Source organism: Erpetoichthys calabaricus, chromosome 6, assembly GCF_900747795.2.
Source record: "Erpetoichthys calabaricus chromosome 6, fErpCal1.3, whole genome shotgun sequence".
NCBI classification, from domain to species: Eukaryota; Metazoa; Chordata; class Cladistia; order Polypteriformes; family Polypteridae; genus Erpetoichthys; species Erpetoichthys calabaricus.
In genome coordinates this window covers 163,113,268-163,135,970 of record NC_041399.2, presented here as the reverse complement: position 1 = coordinate 163,135,970, position 22,703 = coordinate 163,113,268, and the positions used below count along the sequence as shown (strand labels likewise).

The window sequence follows — 22,703 nt, the reverse complement described above, 5'->3', positions numbered from 1 at the left end:
AGAGTGCAGCCAAGAGATGGAAATTACCTGTTGGATCCTTCAGTAACATCCGGGACATTTTGCATTTAAAAAAGAGGAGTGAAGGCGAGAGGGAGAGGTGAGGAGAGAGAGAGAGGAGACAATCAAGAGGAAAAGAAGACAATTTAACCATTCATTTATTAACTCATCACTGCCGATCACTGCTTAAGTTCACTGCTTGCTTTTTTCAACATCCGACAGCCAGAGCCGAGTAACCCTGGGGTTTGGATCCATACCAGCCATTGCCAGGACTTTTCACAATGAGGTCGTTTTGTTGTCGGGAAGGAGCACAATAACACTACAGTCAGTATCAACACCGCTGGACTTTATTTTGGACTCATTTTTCACCACATTTTCAATTGCTGTGTTTATCTAATCCAGCATTTCTCAACCTTTCAGTATTTGCAACCCGAGTTTTCATAACAGTTTTAATTGCGCCCCGTTTTTTGAAAGGAGCCCACTAATACCAATTTGTTCTTTTTTAATTAATCATATATCATATTTGCATATTTTATTATATCTACTTAACTTTTATCAACATTTATCTAAATCTATATTTATTTTTCTAGTATCAGAATGTAGTTTAAGTTAATTTGTTTTGGTTTCAATAGATGTATTTTTCATATTTTCGATTCTTGTTTTCTTTTTTTCACATCTTCGCACCCCCCTTTTTGTTACTTCGCGCCCCCCTAGGGTGGCCCGCCCCACAGTTTGAGAACCACTGATCTAATCCGTGTTTGTATTTGTGTTACGTGTTTTGGTTTATTGTTTAGGGGCAAGGGAGGGTCAATGTAAATATATGTATATTCGTGTTCTTTTATTTTTGGGATAGTGGTGTTTTGCGTGCACATATATATTTATTATTGAATATTTGTCTTTTCAATTTACAATATATCCGTGTTTGATTTTACATATCTGTTTACTGTTTTCTGATTATTTTGTCGTGTCGAAAATAAGACAACTTGTACGGAGTATAGCTTGTTATTAGAGCAAGAAACCTCAGGTGATCCAAGGATAAGTCTTGGTAGTGTAGTGGCCGGTCTGGGTAAGGGGTCGGCCGTTACAACGTCAGGAGTAGAGAGCCAGGCAGGGCCTTCCTCACTGTTCTGTTTCATTGCTACGTGGGTGGAGCTGCGTAGGATGGCTAGTAATTTATAAAAGTAGAATTTAATAAAGCTAAAGGTGGTGGTAGTGTTAGGTTGAATGTTTAATGTTGAAGGGATATTTTTGTCACGTGAAACAATCTTTTTCAGGGTGCATACTATTCTGCTTCTTTGAAAAGGGCAGTCAGTAAAGTTGTGCCAGGAGATGACCTGAGGAAAAGTAAACAAAAGTTGTCTCAAAAAAAAAAAAACATAGCAAGGTCATGCGGGAAATGTGAAAAAAGATGAAAACAAGAAAGCCAAAACAGAAATTAGTGCCACTCAACACAACACGAGTCACAAGCCCTAGCACCTGCCGTAGCAATGGCACAACAACAAGCCACAAAAGAGCCGCGTCCATGACATTTCAAAACATGAATAATAACGACTTCAACAGGAAGAACAGAAAAAAACAACTTCACAATACAAATATGCTACTGTATCTGGCCAGCGCTTACACTGACAGAGGTGACTGCATAGACTCCTGGTCAGATCTTGTTTGAGCCAATTAGAACCAATGTGTCTGGTCACTACTGATGTTCACCTAGCACACAGCTGCTTCTCAAACTACTCACATTGCAGTGTCCGAATTTGTTATTGCAATAAAAAATGAGTTACGTCTAAAATATGAGACACAAAAAGATTAATTAACAATAAGCTGAGACATAAAAATACAGGTGATATATCAGACTGTCCTAGGATGTCTCCTTTTTCGTATGCAAAAAAGGAGTCACTCTTATGATTAGAGCGACCGAAAGAAGAAGTAAAATTAAAAGAAATTAAAATTAATAAAGTTAAAATGACATTATATACAAGTAAACAGGAATTAAGCTGTGGAAAAAGATCTAAGATGCATCAGGAAGGGAAGCTGAAGTTTTATTTACATCTCCACCTGAAGGCATTACAGCTACTTCAGATAAGTACAAACTTGTCCTCTTTTGATTCCTTACAAGTTTTCTTATTCTCCAGCATTACTAATCCTTATTAGGCAGCTGTTTAGGTTGCTTATCACACCCTGAAAAATGAGGGATGCAAACTAGAATGTGTATTGTTATATACTGTAAATAATATTAGCTTCTTAAAAGAACTGGCAAGGACTTGGACTAAACCGCCGATGCCAATCATGTGGATGCATTGTTATTGCTGAACAAGACAGTTCTGCATGTGGATCTGTGAGGGAAGCAGGGCTACGGAAGAACTCGGACCTGCTGAAGCACGACCATGGAGGAACAGGTCACGACAGTCATTGGAGGGAAGGTCAGAGTTATGATCTGCTAGAACATAAGCCAAACACCAGTTAAACAGGCAGAACTGCATTATAGGTAAAGCAGATTTGGAACACACTTCCAGTTGTACTGTATTTACATTGGGTATTTATTTTGGCAGTTAAAGGCATACAGTTATACATTAGATAGGCATGCTAAAACCTATACTTACCTATGCTTGTAATTTCCTAAACAGCCTTTTCATCCGGAATGCCTTCAACATAATAATCCTGAAACTCAGGCCATCGATCCAAAGTAATAAATGAATACAACAATAATGAACCTTTAAGATAACAAACAGCATTAAAAATAAAAGATGTCCCTTGTAAATTGGGCACAATGAGTAGAATTAACTGGAAAACCAAAATGATGTAAGTATAAAAAATAAAAACGATAAAACCTGAATACTAATTAGAATGAAAAGCAAGAGACCTGAAGTAAAACAGCTTTTGAACAAATACAGGCATTGAAACTACCCAGACGTACAGTAAGTGTAAGAATACCAAGGCAAAATCACTCTGCTCAGTCGGTGAATAATGGCAAAAAAATCAAAGATTCACTTTGCTTCCTATTGACCCTTACATCATGAAATGAGAAAAACTGTCTTGCATAATTTTATAAAATACATGTTAGTATGAGAAACACATGCAGTGGTTAACTGTGCTGCTTCAAAGATCTGGCATCCTGCTTTCAAACCCTGCTTTGTGCGATCGATCGATCGATAGATAGATAGATAGATAGATAGATAGATAGATAGATAGATAGATAGATAGATAGATAGATAGCACTTTATTTGTCCTAAGGGGAAATTTAGCTGTTTACAGAAGCTCAAGAAATGAATAGAAAAATAATTCATAAACAACAACCCCCTCAAATGCACAGCAGAATTGCTATAAAGGCAGGAAACCATCTGATTTGGCTAAAGATAAAAAGAGCTGTCACAGTCACATGAGGCATTATGCAAGCATATTGCTGTTGGTATTTATTTGTGTTTCTTCACACACTTCTGCTAAACAATTCATTGGATGAAAGATGTCGGAGGTAGGATGTGCAGCATTGCTTATAATGGCCAACCGTTTTGTTTTCATTCTTTCCTCTGTTACCACCCCCAGGGGTCGAGCGTGCATCCCATAGCTGAGCCTGTCTTCTTAATCAACTCGCAAATCAGTAGGCCTCTCTTAAAGTGCTAAAATATTTAAAGACCAGCAGAACACAGTGTAGAAAATTGCACTGGCTATTAAAGAGTTGTAAAAAATTTGAAAGATGTCACTACTCACATTAAAGGCACACCGTCTTCTAAGATAAAGTCTGCTCTGCCCTTTCGCATATAGTTCCTCCGTGTTATGAGGCCAGTTCAGCCTGTGACTGATATGTACCACCAAGTACTTTTAGCAATGCATCACTTCCGCATCCACTCCCCTTATCGTGACCGAGCATAGAGGCTCTTTGGTGCAGTGAAAGTCAATATTTAGTTCCATGGTTTTGCTGATGTAAAGCTGTAGACAATTCTCAAAGTTCCTATACTCCTATGTTACATCCCCCTTGTCAATACGCCACATTAGTATGCACAATCATCTGAGAATTTATGGCAGTAACATGACCTGGTGTTATATTTACAATCAGAGGTGTACAAAGTGAAGAGCAAAGGTGACAGGACTGTTTCTTGTGGTGCTCCAGTGTTGCTCACATCCATATCAAAAACACAGTCCTCAAGTCTCACAAACTGCAGTCTAATTGCATTTTATTTATTATTATTTATTAATTTATTTTTATTTATTTATTTATTCTAATTTAGGACTGCGGTCTAGTTGCGCCACCACCATCTACTCTAAGTACCATGATGTTCCAGAAATGATGGATGGATTAAAAGCCAGAAGTCTGTATGACCATCAGCATCAAGTGACTCCGTGAGAACCCTAACTACAAAAAGGACTATTTCATTTATGTTAGGTAGAATGCCCAGAGGGTACTGGGCGGTCTCGTGGCCTGGAACCCCTACAGATTTTATTTTTTTCTCCAGCTTTCTGGAGTTTTTTTTGTTTTTTCTGTCCACCCTGGCCATCGGACCTTACTCCTTTTCTATGTTAACTAATGTTGTCTTATTTTAATTTCTTATTTTGTCTTTTATTTTTTATTTTCTTCATTATATAAAGCACTTTGAGCTACTTTTTGTATGAAAATGTGCTATATAAATAAATGTTGTTGTTGTTGTTGTCTGCCTGACAGATGGTCTATTATGCAGACCTCTATAAGCTCATCAACCTGCATATGCTTGAGCTTATCCTTTAGCAAGGAACTCTGGATGGTACAGACAGCCCTGAAGAAATTGCAAAACATAATTCTCATAGTGCTGCCAGCTTAGTCCAGATGAGAATAAGCCTCATGAAGCAGATAGATAACTGAATCTTCCACTTCAATCTTTGTCCAAAAGGCAAACTGCAGTAGGTCTAAGTGATCTTTCACAAGAAGACTCATACAGTCCAGGACCAGCCTCTCAAAGGCCTTCATGATATGGGACATAAGGGCCCCTGTCTTTAATCTGAAACACTGTTTTTGAAATATAATACTATCAACAGAGAAGTTAATATAACATGTTACGCAGTGACTAAGTCCCTCAATATCACCCCCAAGCCTGTCATTGGGAAGCAATCATTCAGAACCATTTCAGCCTTCGGGCTTCACCTTCTCACTATCCCCTTGGTAACAGTCAAGTCAAATTGGGTAGCATGCACTGCTACAGTGCGTTGCCGCACCCACTACATGACGAAACAACTCGGTTGGCAACACCCCAGGCAGACGCGAGGTCCATTCCCACCCTCCGGAAATGACCCTCAATCTGCCACAGCCAGGTGTCCAGTCTTCGTCTCAGGTCACTGGATAGCGTCCATGTCTCGCAACCATATAGCAAGACAGGAAGCACCAGGACTCTAAAGACTTGGACCTTCGTCCGTTTGCATAGATATCGGAAGCACCACACACCCCTTTCCAGCGACCTCATGACCCTCCATGCTCTCCCAATCCGTCTACATGACTTCATAGGAAGAGTCACCAGAGACAAGAATGTCACTGCCAAGGTAAGTAAACCTCTCGACAAGGTCGACACTCTCTCTGCAAACAGACACACTGCTGATGAGGTCATTAAAGGCCTGGATCTTGGTTTTTATCCTGGACATTCACAAGCCCAGACACTCTGACTCCTCACTCAGTCTCTTGAGCGCCCTGATCAGGGCCTCCATTGACTCCGCGAAGATCACAGTACTGTTGGCAAAGTCAAGATCCGTGAATCTTTCTTCACCAACAGATGCCCCACATCCGCTGGACCCCATGACCTTGCCCAACACCCAGTCCATACAAGCATTGAACAGAGTAGGAGCAAGAACACACCCCTGATGAACCCCAGAATCAACTGGTAAAAACACAGGTTGCCATCTAATTACAGGCTGGTAGCTGGGAATAAAACGGGTCAGATTGTGGTCAGAGCTTACCAAAAATGCTACATGTTTACACATCTTTAACATTTGAGTACAGCAGGCCCAACTTCTGGTTTCCGTGAGTGAAACATGACACAAACTGATGGAATTTTGTTATTGTTCCTTTCAAAATAAAATGATTGAAATCACCACTGCAGGATCAGATGATTCATGATTAAGAGGGTTGGTAACAGAATGAATCATTTCTGTGGTAAGTCCCCATTTGCAAAGGAAGGAATAACATTAATAAGGATTTTTTAACATATCACCCTGGGTAAATAATGTTGGTGAAATCCGACTGCCAGAATTTCAATGTCTGAATTGCAAATTTAAATTTTTCTTCTCATGTTCCCAAAACATGTGTCGGTTAAATTAAATTGCAACTCCAAATTGACACATGCAAGTCTGAGTATGGGTATGAGTGAGCTTTGAGATGCACTGGTGCCATCTTCAGGGTTGTTTCCTGCATTTTGCTCAGTGTTGTCAGCACAGGCTCCCTCACTCCTCAATTGTGACTGTGAATTGGATTAAGCAGGTTTGATATTGTTACATTTTCTAAGTATTTTTACAAATACAAAAATCAATTTTAAAAAAAGGATGACACTGAACAGCAGTCCAGTCTGAATGTGTCTGCCTCAGACTGAGGAATGACAATGGATTCTTAACATGTCAATAAGGGAAAGAAAGGAAGGATTATTATTTTCACAGGGTAAGTATTCATACTAATAGGACCTTTGCTGTTTACTTCCCAAATATTACTCAAATATCATTAAGTTTTAATCATAACTTTGCAGTCGATAGTTGATACAGTAACAACATGTTTCACTGTCTTATCTATAAAGCTAATATATCCTGAAAGAGGAAGTGTAGTCAAACCTCTACAGTTCGGCTGGCAAGTGACACTAAAAGGCCCACTAAAAGTGTGTTTAAGAAGGGCAGACGTCACACTCTGGGCTGATTTCTATTTGTATGTATTCCACCAGGGAAAGGCTCTGTCTCCTTGTGACCCTAAACAGGAAAATGGAAGGACTGATGAAAAGATATTCAGTTATCTGCAAATTTTAAATGTTCACACTGAGCAAGCAGAAGCATCCATGACAGGCCCCATCCAAAACTCATCCTGTGAAGCTCATGCATATAATATATAGTAGCTGAGCTGTCCTTTTCTATATTTAGATCTTTTTTTACGTGAGACCACGACCAATGCCTACCACTCGATCAGAGGCGTAGCTAGCGTTTTCAGTGCCCGGGGACAACTGAAGATTTCGCGCCCCCTCCTGTTTGCCAAAATGCAATGGGGAAGGGAAAGAAAATTTTTAAAAATGTATTTAAAATAATAGTATTTTAAGAAAAAAATGTCATATTTTTAATTTTAAATAGTTTTAAATTTTTAAATATTTTAATTTTTTAAAGCACTTTTATGCGTATATTTTCAAGGTTTCGCTAAATTTATAAAGATAGAACGAAGTAAAATAATTAAGACAACAATGGTAGTTCAAAAATATAATTATTCTAAAATATTATTCAAATATAACATTGCAAAAACTTAAACATTACATTGGATATAATAATATAATAACCTGAAAATGAAGTTAGTATAAAGTAAAAAAAATAGTTTGATGTATAATGCTTTAAATGTAATTATTAACTTCAAAGAGAAATTTTCCTAGCCTTTGCTGCTGCAAATTTATCGATTAGTTCATCAAAATGTATGCTGTCGGTAACCTCCCGCTCCACACTCAGCAAAGCCAAGGCTGACAATCTTTCCTAGTTTTTGTAAGAAAAAAATAGTTTTCCACATTTAAAAATGATTTTAAAGAAAGTATATAGCAAATTATAAAGCAAAATAATTATATATTTATAAAAACTGCATTACTTACAATTTATTCGTACGAAAATATGATGGGGAAACGTCTAGACTTTTGCAGCCATCTACTAGAATACTTCACCACAGCCCAATCAATTTTCTATCAAACACATAAACACAAATCACTTGGCACACAGAAATGGCGTTTGCAACAATTTATAGACAATGATACACTAATGCCTTATGCCAGTCGCGCAACCTGTTTAATAACATCAAAAATGTTTCTGGGTGGGAGTCAAACATGTTAGAGTAGTGGAGGGGATAAATTATTGTCTGTTGGGTATGTTTTTTATTTACTTTTTAGTGCATTTAAGAATGGAAAACATTTCATTCTAAAATTTTGTAACATCAATTTGGCGCCCCCTGGATGCTGCGCCCGGGGACAGATGTCGCCCCTTGCCCAAGCCCCCCAGCTACGCTACTGCACTCGATACAGAAACGCTACTTGGTGTCAAAGCTGCAGTCTCTCTTACAAAGTCGCTTAATGGCCATTTCTCTTTTTCTGGCATGCTCATTTCCTGTCCTGTATACAGCCTACTTTTAGTTATCTTTTCCTAGACATAATGTAGATAAGGCACTTGGCAGAAGTTACTCTGAAAACCAAGGAGACTTATCCAGCATATTCTAATCCAATATGTGAGGCACGTATGAGGAGCAGATATGAGTCGTCTTCACATTAGCTTCATTACGTTGTTTATATTACAGTACCTTAAAATATATAATAAGGATAGCAGTCTGGCAATAAATGGTGCATCTTTGGTACTACATTCATCAGTTAGTTAGTAATTAGGACATATACTGACATTTCTACGTTCTTTGGGATAAACTCTATCCCTTTATTCACTCATTTACTGAAACCATTTAATCCAATTTCATGGTTTTGTGCAAAGACAGGAACCATCCTCAGATGGAGAACTGTGGATTAAAGTCTTTGCTAAATAAGGGCTAACAATAGCTGTGCAGATAATTAACTATACAGTAGCTCCAGTCTAAGTAATGTTTGAACCTGTGCTTGTCCACCATAAAGGGGCTTATAAAAAGGAATTATTTTAAGTATATTTAATAGATATAAGGTTTACAACAGCACATCATTCCATTTACTTTGAAAAGCAAATTTAATAAAACTGTATCATCAATCACACATACCATTTCATTTTTTAGAAAAGCAAATTTAATAAAACTAATGTGTATAATAACAAACATTACTTTTTTAGAAAAGTTAAATTCACCCTACCGAGTGTTTCCAGCTGTATAGATAGAACAAAAAAACAAGTCAGTTAATAGGAAGTGCAAAAAAGGCAAATTTACCATTTGGTTAAGAAGTGGATGGGCATGAAAATAGCAGACACTGGGATCCCAGAGGACTAAAATTTGGAACTACTTATTACAGATTATTCAATTCCTCTCTAAATGATGACATGGCTGTTTAGAAATAAAGTGTACAATCTACAGTATGCAATTTGGTGATATGACTACAAATTTACTGAATTGTGCCAAATCGGGTCAAGATAAACCTGTAGTTTCTCTGCATTTTTTTAACCTTTCTATTTTATTCTAATACTTTTATTAGCCATACTACTTGGGTCATTTTTGCCAGAGTATCACAAGGTATGTATTTCTGTTATACCACGATGTAACAAATGTTTTACTCCCCTGCAGTAGTAAATGGAATATTTTCAAATGTTTCAAAGATGTCCATTTTAGGTTGAACACAACTATAACTTGGCTCATAGGTGAGTAAGTGCGAGTTTGTGCTTGTGAATGTGCTCTGTAATGGACAGGCAACCAGTACAGTGCTGGTTTCTGTCTTGCTGCCAGGATACTAAACATTGCAACTCCATTCAATTAACTATGAAACAGACTTTTAGAATTAGAAGAATGGATTGCCATACTGTATGTGACTAGAGAACAGCTTCTGCTAAAGCCAGAGAAATATTTGAAGTTCCAGCCAGGCTACTCCATTTACTCTGTAGGATGTTTCTGCCCCAAAGAAGCAAACTAAACGAAAGTGGCTCTAGTAGGAACCCCAAACCTATTCCTAGCCAAGTAGGCTACTAAACAACTAATAGCCAACAACAGTCTTGCCAGCGGGAGCTCCGTCTCACCTGGTGTGGAAGTTATAAATGAACCGCCATCTTCTGAGGAATGCACGTTTTTATTGTGTCCCAAAAGGAAGAGGCAGGGCCATCATGGGACTGAAGGCAGGTGCTAGGTGTCCCCCTGGGGCCGCCTTCTCGGAAGAAGATAGTACTAGTGACAGCACCCTCTCTCATCACGGGATGGTATCGCTTACCTCGACAGAGCCAGAAAAGTGTTCCCCAGACACACATGCGTAACACATATTAATAGGTTAAAATGAGAATTTCAAATGTAGAATTTATATCTTGGTATTTGCCTCAGTAAAACTAGTGGTTCTTGGGATTATTTCAATTTATGTTCTAGGCTTGTGTTTGACTGTCAAGCCCTATTCAGATTCTGCAGGAGGTAAAGCAATTATTACCAGAGGACCTTTGTAATTTAAGACCCGTCTGATTTCTCTCATGTCAGTAACCTTTTATGGACTAAGCATTCACAACTAAGTAAAGATTATGGTTAAATTAGTCCCATGTGAATCGACAAGTTGGTAAATTCTGTCATTTGAGAGGTTCTGACGGGACTAAAATTATAGTGGTCCTGTGGTAATAGTTACTTTACCCAATGACTCAAATGGAAAAATGAACAGACGACTGGTAACCATCAGTTCAGACCACATTAGCCACCCAGAGTTCCACAGCAATGGCAGCTGACCTACTACCACTGCACCAGACCCGTTGTATTTGTATGTGGTATCTTGGATTCACAGCTTCTGATTGGAAAGCACTACAGCAGGTTGTGTCGAGAGCAAAGCAGCGTGTCAGGGTGCAGCTTCCAGCCCTGGAGGACATCTATAGCACAACACTGCCTCAAAAAAGCCAGGAGCAGCTGCATGGATTCCACTCACCCATGCCATAGTCTATTTGAACTACTCCCATCCGCCAAAGGCTACAGAGTCTTTCCTGCATGGACCTTGTGGCTGAGACTGTTTCACCCCAAGAGCTATAAACTCACTCAATCAGTCGGCTGTACTGTACTGTACTAATGTACTGCTGGCAGGTCACTATGCACAATATGTATGCATACATTGACATTCATATTGTGTATTTCATTGTTTAATTGCAACATTTTTGTTATTTTATGGGAAGATTATTGTTTTGTGGATGAGTTGCACATTTAATCTTATTGTTCTGTGTGCAATGGCAATAAAGGAACTCAATTCAGTTTTTAAGAATACACAATTTACTATGATAGGAATCACATTCAGCATTGACTTCAGTTTCACAAACTCCTTTACATAGCATTATATGCTAATTACCATGAGCAAATATTTGAGCAAGAATTTGACAGGCACTGAAACCCTTTATTTTTTGGATGAATGATGCACTGAAAAGTGAAATGTAGAGAGGTTTTTGGGTTAGCTCTATGAATAGCATTCACCATGACAAGAAAGGCTGTAATCAGAATATTTTGTGTGTTTTTGACACAAGAAGAATAACAGTGTGTACTCTGCGTTATCCGCTCAGAAGCTAGCTAGTGCAAGTGTGTACAACAGTGGGATATTTAGGTCCTGCATACTCCCTCACTTTGTTATATTCCTAACTACCCTGCCGAATGACTGGGGTCAAATGCGATTCATAGATCATCGTTGCAGTAAAATGTTTAAAATTAAACCAAACTGATTTTGGGAGACGTCATCGGAGCAACAGAAGCGGAGCCTTAAAATAACGTTCTACAACCCGGAACTCTGAATTTGAATAAACAGATTTTAACTTTAATGGATTTTTGATACGCAATGTCCTCCTGATTATACCCAGAAGTGCTGCTGCCACCGCCCGTTAGTCCATCATGTGTTATGTTACACAAAGTACTGCAGTTCTAAGGCCATAATTTAAAACAATCACATGGGTTTTCGAACGCTCTTAATTTTACAGGTGACGTTCCATTGTCAATTTGTCATTTTTTTCGAAACTATGTCGTTTCACAGCATTACTTTTAAACGAAAAACAAAAAGAACGCCTCGGCTCCCCAAGCACTCCCACTACCTTATGACATTAAAAATGTAGGCACACGCCGCACCACCGAATTGCAGACAGACGTGAATGGGGAACATTGTAACGAACGCCTCCGCTCCAAGGATTCTGGCCGGACTGCATTACGCATCCGCCCCCTGCATTCCAGAGCCCCACTGGTCACGCCTTCCGGCCGCACTTCCAAGCCACTTCATTACTCAACACTTTGGGATCTGCCCACCGTCTCTTTTCTATCGGATGAGTGACATTTGTTTGGGGCGGGGTTCATCAACGCCCCGCCTCTTCCGTCTTGTTAAAAAATGAAAAGGTAATGCCCTACGGAAGCCGCAGTGGTTTATCCTCTGTTTTAGGTTTAGCGTTTCAGTATTCATATTAGTCAGTACACTGAGATCATTTTTCTGTGTTCCTCTTTCCTTCTCCCTGATGGAGATGGTAGACGATTTGTTGCTCGAAGAGCTGGAAGATTTCATGCATTTTAGTGTGGCGGAGCTTCCTCAGCGAGGCTACGCAGTGATGGAAGAGATCCGTAGGCAAGGGAAGCTGTGCGACGTTACCTTGAAGGTACCTGATGAAAAACCGGTGCCGGTGGCGGGGGAGGGGAGGGGAGGTCGGGTTCGGCAATAGGGAGTGGTAAGAATGACAGAAGTGGGGCTGCTCATAGTCGTGAACAAATGTAAGGTCTGTTTTAGCGCTGCATGACTTTGTGTCGATTTTGCGTGTTTAATAGGTCTCACAATACTTGAAGCACACGAGGCAGAGTTAGTAAAATATTGTTAGCGTTAACTCTTAGTGTCCGTACCCTGTTGACGGACGGGGCATCTTTTGTGATCTCCACGGTAAAGGTAACAACTTTACTAGAAAGCCGACGGTTTACACTTCACGTCCCACCCACAGTTCGGCTGCCTTTATTTCCGTCTTCCTCTTTCTCTTGTCCATCTATTTTCAGAGAAAGTGTAGTACTTCTTAATGTGTAACTTCACTGGTGGATTACTACCTATCCGCAGGATGAAAAATACTATTTTGGCAGAATTGGTTAATAAAGAAAAAAAAAAACTAGAGTAAAAATAATATATGCATAAAAACTTTAGTAATTTAGATTTGTGTGGTATCAGATCTATTTTGTCAGATGGTACTATCAGATGGAACTGCGTCTGGTGATGTCACCTCAGCGTGGGATCAAATCTCAGTCATACTCTTTTCATATGTGGCTCCTCCATTCGAAATTCTATCTCCCTCATTGTATTTAAGAAACACATGAAGACTGTTTTTGTGTGAATTTCTCTCAATAGCTCTTAGTTTCTTGTAATGCTGGGATTGTAACTTGTATTTTGTTCCAAGCTGTTCACTTGTGTTGATCAACTTTGTAAACTGTCCCCTAGACCGATACTTGCTGAATTATGTTGACCAGGTTTGTATAAAAGCTTCTGCTAAGCAAATAAATGTAAATGTAATATGTTCATCCTTGGTGAACATGTAATCTTTCATGCTTAACTCATGACATAAAACAAGCTCCCATCAAGTCCTCTTCTTTTCTAATCATTGTGTTTTATCATTATTTGTTATGTTTGGCATATCTAAAATTTGGAACTGGAGCATAGGAAGGTGAAGTGACTTGACACAATGAGTCAGGCATGGAGCCTGAGCTTAGAGCTGAAGTACAGTACCTTATCCATTAGAACTTTCTGCTTGGCTTCTGTCCTGGAAAGCTGCAGGTAGAGAGACTTGCAGAGATCAAAATTCAAAAGCAGCATTGAAGGAGCTTAAAGCTGGAAACGGGGCAAATATGTTAAGCCCTGCTAGACACATCATGGCGGTGTCATGTGGTAAATCAGCTGCGTGTCAAGATTCATGTTGCACCTGGCACAGTCAGGTCTGCAAATAGAGGTAACGTATCATAGAGTGGGAATCTGAAAAATGTAAAAAAGGAAATGTTTTGTTCATTTTAGTATTTCATGCACTAAAGGGATGACAACCCATCATAAAGCACACTCTTTCACAACAGTGCAGTGCAGAATTACCTTTCAGTTTAATCTGCAATTCTTTGGAATAAAAGAAAGGGAATTATTGTAGCACTGAAGGTACCAGCACGTTGAGCTTGACCAGAGTTGACTGTTGTCAATAGATTGATGATAAAAATCTGGATAAAATACAGCATATATTTTACAGTACTTAATGCTGCAATTATAGACTGTAGTTGTCTGGCCAAAAAGTAAAAAAAAAAAAAAAAAAAAATTTGTTTAAAATTAACAAATTCGATAAATACGTTTAGAGGACATGAACCCATTTCAAGGAAATTAATTTTGACATTCTGAATAAATTGCTAGAAATTCTGCACACTTAAGAGTCAAAATCTGCATATGTGCTTTAATCTCATTAATCCAATTTAGCACCCTGGGGGACACTGGGCGTAAGGCAGGAAACCGCCCTGGACAAGGTGCCATTTCACCACTTGGCACACACATATTTGCACATGTTCACTCTGGCGCCAAGGTAAAGTTTCAAACTCACCCAATAATTCATTGGTAATAAAAGAGGCAAGGAGCACACCAGTACCATATTTACTCTGGCTAGAGTGCATTATTGGCATCTGGTTATTCGTAAAAGAATTAGCACAGATTTTGGCATCACTGCAATATTGGTCTAATCCAGGGGTGTTGGTGATTATCTTGTCCACAATATATACTCTTTACAAAACAAGCAGGTGCTTTAACAAATTATGTCAAAATGATCACATGTTGGAGATGGCCAAGGGATTGTTTTATCCAATTATTTCTCTCAGATTAGTTTGATCATCTGATGACCGGTCATGTTGCACCATTCCATTTGCAGTAGTTTATTTCATAATAAGCCTACGTTTGTGTTTTGTCTGCTATGCAGTGCAAGTCCAGGTCAGCATAGATTTATATAATTTTCTTCAAAAGCAGTAGTGTATTATTCAATGTTAAAACATTACATTCCTTGCAAGAGATAGTATATAGTCAAAGTTATAATTATGCATGCTTTTCTTTACTAATAATCAGCATGACATTAATATTGATAAATGTCACATTGGATGCTTCAAAGAAATCGGAAATCTCCTTGTATGCATCATTAATTAATGAGGGCCCAGTGTTATTTTCTACACTGGGATACCCCCTGTGTGGAGCTGATGGTGGGATGCCTCCTGTGTGGAGCTGATGGTGGGATGCCTCCTGTGTGGAGCTGATGGTGGGATGCCTCCTGTGTGGAGCTGATGGTGGGATGCCTCCTGTGTTGCAGTTTTCCTGTTTAAATGCAAGTAAACGGTTGCATCAGCGCACTCGCATCTTTCAAGATGAACTGCCTACCTTGTGCCTGTACCTGCCAGTATAAGCTTCTGTTCCTCTATGACCTCAATAAGACATTTTTCAAAATAGATGCGGGAATGGAAATTGTGTGTTAAATTTGCAGACAATATATGAGTAATACGGTAAAGGAAAAGTGCACTTGACTAGTGGAGTAAATATGTGTTAAGTACAGTAATCCTTTCTAAAGGTGTGTAAAAATCTACTGAACCGTATTTGGTTTTCTTAATTTATTTAAATGACCGAATTTGTACATAATTCAACATTGTTATGGGTATTGTGATGTATTTTTGGCATGGTCTTTAATAGATTTTTATATCTGTGAGTCTTTTTTCGTTGTGACCATGTGATTCTGTGCATTGTCAGCCTGGCATGTAATGCGCACAACTCTCATCTATCCTGTTAGTTGGCTTTTTGACTGACAGAAAGGAAGAAGCTGCTCTTTCTTTTTTTTAAATAGTCAATGCTGCTTTTGTTGGTAATGGCTGAGATGCTAACAGGCTGAGCAGGGCAGACCAGTCTTCAGTTTTCTCAGCTACATTCTCCAGCTCCTCTTGGGGAATTCCCAGGTGCTTTCAGGCTGTTTGAAAGACATAACCATTCCAGTGTTTCCTGCTTCTGAACTTGAGATTTGTCTTTTAGTGGAGGCATAAAGTGGACATCATTGCTTAATGTCTAAGCCACTTGGTCTGTCTCCTTTCAATCCAGAGCATTGCTCCGTCTAGTCCGAGGCCTTAGTAAACTATCAAGCTGCTTATCTTTTTCTAGAGAGTAAACCACTCAGTTTGACAGAGGAGCCTTGTTTTGCCTGAGTTCTCTATCACTGTGTACTTCAGGTCACTATTAAAAGCTTGTGACCTTAAGTGAGGAAGGGAGTATGCACTCAGTGGCAACCTTATCAGGTCACCTGCTTCTTAATGCAAATAGCCTCCTTCTCTCAATGGTCAATTAGTTCATTGCAGCTCCTGTTATGTATTATATGCACATAAGTTCAAGAGTTTTATTTGTTTGACCAAACAATAGAATTCATTGGCGAGTTACATGATCTAAGCAACTTCGATTGTGATATGATTGTTAGTGTTGGTTACCAAATCAGCTAGCCTTTTGTGATTATTACATACTACAGTCTCTAGAGGTTACACAGAATGGTACAAAGCAAAAGCAAAAAAAAAAAAAAAAAAACCACAAGTGGCAGGTGTGTTTGTGCCAAAACATCTTGTTAATGAGAGAGATGAGCAAGGTCAGAGGAAACTGGCCAGACTTCTCCAAGATAACAGAAAAGCTGCATGTACTCGAATAACACTCATGCTGTGCTTAGCACATTGGACTTAAAAAGTGCATGGGCTGCAACCTCAGGAGACCATGCCAGGTTCAACTCCTGACCACAAAGTTCAAGCTTACTGTCCTGTACTGTGCTGCGCAGTGAAATTCTTAACTAATTTGTGTTTCTGTCTTATACAGTTTGTTTGAAATAAATTTCTGAAATCTGCTCTTTCATTTTGGTTAGCTCTGTACTTATTTTCTTCACTGTACAACATATAATATAGACAGTCATATAAGAAATATATTTGCAAGTATTTCTATATAACATACTGTGTGTTTATATACACTGCATTTATATACTAGCTGAAGTGGCTAAGGGCGGAGTGGTGGCTCTGAGGCTAAGGATCTGCGCTGGTATCCAGAAGGTTGCCGGTTCGAATCCCCGTCACTGCCAAAAGAGATCCTACTCTGTTGGGCCCTTGAGCAAGACCCTTAACCTGTAATTGCTCCAGGGGCGCTGTACAATGGCTGACCCTGTGCTCTGACCCCAAGGGGTATGCGAAAACTAACAAATTCCTAATACAAGAAATAAAGAACAAAAACAAAACAAAAAAACAAAAAATACCCGGCATTGCCCAGGAGGAAAATACATTTTTTTTTTTATTATTGTTTGAGAAAAATATAATTAAAAAAAAAAAACACAACTTTCAAAATAAAAATAAATTTAACAAACAATAAAGACTCACTAATGTGCCTCTTTTACGGTCTTGTATGTAAGTTATCATTTGGTTGACGCTCGGAACCGGCCAACTCTATTTAAGTGGTGCTCAAACATAAAGAATGCTGACGGTCACCTCCAGTTTGCCCTCTGGTGGTTGTTCCAAGTGTCAAGTGAATGATAACATGCATACAAGACCACAAGATCATCCCCCACACTACCCAGAAGGGGATGGGTTAGGGTTGATTTGACCCTACAGTATTTTTAGTCAACCAATGAGAAACATGTCTACCAAGCTGCATGAAAATCGCTCCAGCCATTTGGAAGTGATGCTGGAACATTCATACATACACACACACATATATATATTTTTTATACATTATCCATCCATCCACCCATCCATTCTCCAACCCGCTATATCCTAACTACAGGGTCACGGGGGTGTGCTGGAGCCAATCCCAGCCAACACAGGGCGCAAGGCAGGAAACAAACCCTGGGCAGGGCGCCAGCCCACCATAGATAGATAGATAATATATACATTTTCTCACTACTGTACCTACAACTTGTAGGTTTGAAACTATCCCTAAATCTCCTGGTCTGGGTTCCAGTGTTCCTGTACCATTTGACACATGGAAAGGATGAGAAACATGGCTATGTGAGGAGGCTGAGGTGTTTAGTTTTACTGTTTGCCTTTCCAAGGCAGCGAGTAATGTGCATGTCCTGAATAGTCAGCTCGGTGTCCATAATATTTTGTGCCACCTTCACCACCATTTATAGTGCTTTATAATGTTGAGCTGAGCAGCTGCTTCATCAAGAAGTGATGCAGTTAATAAGGATGGACTCCACTGTGCACCTGTAGAAATTTCATCAGAACAGATGGAAAAATGCAAACTGTCATCAGACATCTGAGGAATTAGAGGTGCTGGTGAGTCTTCTTGACAGGAGTAGAAATGTTCAGTTCATAAGTGATTGTCCCTGCAAGATATTTAAAGCTGCTCAACTTTTCACCTTTTAGCTGGCACTGCTATGGGCATGCAAGCAAACTGCGAATGATTGAGGATTGAAAAAATATTGCTTGTTCATACAAACATCGATTTTCTGGTGCGTAATGCAGTTATCAGCATGGACCCATGGATCCATCTTGACTTGTGTCAGTGCTGCCGATGGTACTTTAATCTTCTGGGAAATGATTTCTTGTAGCCATGTACTTCTTATTTCCAAAGGAGATTTATTTGAACCCCATAGTGTATCTTAGCATTGATGCTGCACATGTGGACAGCCATTCACAGCCATAGTTTTTCTTTTTAAATGGATGCCTCCAGCATAATAATTTACCATGCCATAATGCAAGCATCTCGCACTGGTTCACTCCAATGGCCTGCATAGTCCCTTGATTCCAGTCTTATAAAATACCTCATGAATGAGGATAGGACATTCACAATATGATTGTATAGCTGAAAAATCTGCAGAGTCTGTCTGATACATTTAAGTCAGCATGAATCATAATCTCAAAGTAATGTCGGAGCCATCTTGTGGAATCTTGTTCTTAAAGGAAAAGGGGCTCTTATCTGGTACAAATAAAGTGGCTACTGAGTGTAGGTTGACCCAACATTGTGGGATTCATTTGAAGAACTGGTGCAGTGCGGCCAATTCAGCATTATCAGTCGGTTTCATTATCATTTTTCCTCAACAGACAAAGGTAGAAGAGAAAGCTTCAGCTAAAATAAAAATGTGAAGACGTCCAGCATTGACTTAGTTACATGTTTGTTGTTTGCTATATTTTTTCAGCTTTGTTCCTTAAAGAAGAGGAAGGAGAAGACATTATGCACCTTTTATTCTAGTTTAAGCAAAGCGTAACATGTAATGTTGGCTGTAGACTTTTTTCTTTTATGTGCTAACTTGAAGGATATGCTGTGTTTGTTTGTTTTAATGCCTTAGGAAAAGCTGTGTATTTCTCACCCAAGGTGTTTCCTGTTTTAAACCAGTAACACGAGTCCTCGGCACCACAGTGTTTTCTAGAATATGGACCAGAGAAAAAGAAGTATGTCCTTTCCTGCAGTTTAATTTGCTTTTCCAAGAAGGGAAATTTTAAAGTGAGTCAGGCATTCTTTAGTTTATATAACAATGTTATGTTTGAATGTTAATCCAAGAAAGTGTTCGTAGGTACATTAATGCTCAGCCATGCTTAATTCTTACTGGACAGCTCGTTTCCCCTTTCTGGTAGAATGAGTCTCAAGTGAGAAATTTAGAAATGATTAGTGTTTCTCTTCTCATATATGTTGCATTGTTACATTTTTCTGAAAGACATTTGCAAATGAGAGTGTTTCCATTAAATGGGCAGAGGTTTATGTGAGAAAAAACAAGTTGCTTCTCTCCAAAACTTGCACTATTACACTCATATCATCTTTTTATGAATTACTCTGGCAATCTCAGGAGCACAATGAACACGTCAAACACTGGATGGGCAATAGTCTGACTCTGGAAATATTCATTCATGCACACACCCACACTCATTCATACAGTTTATAGTCACAGTCAACCTTAGCTGTGTTTCTTTTTGGCTTTGGGAGTTCCAAGAGGAAATCCCATGAAGGTGAGCAATCCAGCACCAATGGGAAATTAAAGGATGAGTTTGGTATTTTTCAAGTCAGTTATTTATTCACAATCATGGTTATATTAATTTCCACCCCACTATATCCTAACTACAGGGTCACAGGGGTCTGCTGGAGCCAATCCCAGCCAACACAGGGCACAAGGCAGGAAGCAAACCCCGGGCAGGGCGCCAGCCCACTGCAGGACACACACGCACCAAGCACACACTAGGGACAATTTAGAATCACCAATCCACCTAACCTGCATGTCTTTGGACTGTGGGAGGAAACTGGAGCACCCAGAGGAAACCCACGCAGACACGGGGAGAACATGCAAACTCCACGCAGGGAGGACCAGGGAAGCAAACCCTGGTCTCCTAACTGCGAGGCAGCAGCGCTACCACCGTGCCGCCCCGTTATAGTAATTTGCCACGTAAAATTGCATCCTAAAGTGAAGCATGTTTTTTTTTTTTTTTCTTTCTTGTAGCTTACAGTAGGGCTTAATGGTTCCCAAATCCATAGGTGAATAAAAAGCTTTAAACTATAAAGAATACCTCAAGACAAAAATGTTATTGAGTATTTATCCATGTCTTGAGATTACAATCATAATACAAAACAACATATCGGTTGTAAGAAGGTAACAAAAACAAAAAGCAAATCATTGTTGTGAGCTTCAGCCATTTTTAAAGATCACCCTTGTACTTCACATCACCAACCTCCCCGTTCGTCTACCTCTGCATGGATTCACCTCGGAAAGCCAGCAACATACTCCAGTTATTGACATGAATGGCATTGACATTAATAAATGCTGATGCACAGTTGTGAATTGCTGTCTGTTCTGTAGACAACTAGACAATAATAACTGAAAAGTGCACACTTAAAATCAATTTTATTCTTTCACTTACAGAAGGTTATTTCTTTATGTCTCAAAGATTGTCTACTGCCGCTAGACTGATCATGCATGTGTGTGCTTCAACAGAGAGAATACTGAGCAGGTATGTAGTATGTAATCAGGTGTCATCAACTGAACAGATAGGCATTCATTCATTCATCCATCCATCCATCAGTCTTCCTAACCTGCTAATCCAGGGTAGGGTCACGGGGCATCTGAAGCTTATCCCAGCACGCATTGGACATAAGGACCAATCCTTGGGTATGGCACCAGTCCATCACAGAGCCGCCAAACACATACATTAGGGTCACTTTAACCACAGTAAACCATCTAATTTGCATGTGTTTGAACTGTGGGAGGAAACCAGAGCATCTGGGGAGAGTATAGAAACCCCACATACATGGGAACCCCAGTCTCTTTTACTGCAAAAAAGCAATGCTCCAACTGCACCACCTTGCTGCCCAATAATATTATCAATTACTGTATTCGATATCTTCTATCTGTTAATTTATACAAATAGAATAGTGAGCCTCTGATGGTAGTTGGTAGCAATCACACCCTTGCACCTCGGCCCGCAGGGAAAGTGTCCACATGGGTGCTCAAAGAGACGCTTGCTCGATTGGTTCAGGGATGAAATTCGCAATGTTAGCACTGCCTCTTGAAGATGCCCTGGATCAAAACAAGTGGAAAGCGACGTGTCAAAAAGCGGACCCTTGTCATCAAACACTAGGAGTAAGATAAATCTAGTTATAGGTTTTTCTCCACTGTAGGCACAGTTATAATGATGATAATAATAATTCATCCATTTTCCTAATCTGCTTACCCAGGCAGGGTCATGGGGCAACTGGTGCCTATGCCAGCAATCATTGGGCATAAGCTAGGCACAACTATAGCACAGGGCGCCATTCAATCAAAGGTCACTTTAGCAGCACCAATTCACTGTTCTATTATTTGAGCATTGTCTGTATGTTGTGAAAACCCATGGGAGAACACAACTGCTACAAAAACAGAATTGCAGGAACAAAAGTAGCATTAAGCAGAACCTAGCTCTGTGCAGGGGGCTTTTGGGTTGTCGTAACTATGCCCATGATGGGGGCTGTGAGCAGACAAGTGGTCAGGAATATTGTATTCTTACCTCAAGAAAATTAGTTCCAAGAATCTGTGATAAAATAAATATTTCTAGTTTCCTTTAAGTATTACAAGGATGCCTCATAAACATCAGGGGCTTGTTTTCTTAAATCGAACCCTTTGCATTTGGAAGTTTTAAGGCTAATTTGGAGATGGCAGTTACCCTCATCCTTTACCTTTGGACATGTGGGAGAATGCAGACATTGGAAAACATTGGAACTCCATATTTTTCAGATATTTTGTCCTCTTTGTAAACTAACCAATTAGTTTAGTTTGATTCTCTTTATCTGTTACACCAGTCAGATCTGTGGAATAAATTAATTTTCCTTCCTCTGTTTGTTTTATAGTTTAATATGGCATTTGTGTTGCCATTAATGCTGAAATATTCCTCAAAAAAAGTGTGTGTTAAGTTAATTGGCGATTCTATATTAGACCTCTTTGGATACATACATCAGTGGTCTCTTGAGTAAACTAAACAGTGTACGGTGTTGATTCTTGCCTTGTGTCAGATATTCTTCAGCTCCTGGATTAAGTTAATGTTTCTGCTCTTTTGTTAAAGTTTCTTAGTAAGAAAACAAGTGAAAATAGCATGGAAATATTCCCCCCCCCCCCATTAGCACTCAATGTTGTTTGCACCTGCATCTGTAGTGCTCATTGCTAATCATCAGAATTTGGATACATTTAAGGGAGTAAACTCTACTGAAAAGGGAAAATTCTATTTCTTCTTCTGTTTTCTTTTTAAACATTTTAAAACCAAAGCAAAGAATGCATTTTTTTTATTTCTTTGAAATATTTATAGGCCAAATAATTAGATGAATTAAAAGTAAGAATGATACACTGAATATGAAGTTCACTAAAATAAAAAAAAAACTACAGCCTGGGGGTCCCCAAACACTGAACCTGAAACCCATTGCCTTATG

At 39.2% G+C, this 22,703-nt stretch overlaps 2 protein-coding genes across 3 annotated transcripts in view; one reads left to right on the top strand and one right to left on the bottom strand.

Annotated features, from left to right (window-relative positions):
* Positions 1 to 22,703, bottom strand: part of myd88 (MYD88 innate immune signal transduction adaptor) — a 399,089-nt gene that overhangs the window by 274,359 nt on the left and 102,027 nt on the right. The gene's annotated exons all lie outside the window — the stretch shown is intronic.
* klhl18 (kelch-like family member 18) overlaps positions 12,185 to 22,703 on the top strand; it is a 41,661-nt gene continuing 31,142 nt past the window's right edge. For both annotated transcript variants that reach the window (XM_028804085.2, XM_028804084.2), the window contains exon 1: positions 12,185 to 12,429. In XM_028804085.2, coding sequence (XP_028659918.1) covers positions 12,292 to 12,429 — 138 coding nt within the window. In that variant the 5' untranslated portion in view covers positions 12,185 to 12,291. The remainder of the gene's footprint in view (positions 12,430 to 22,703) is intronic.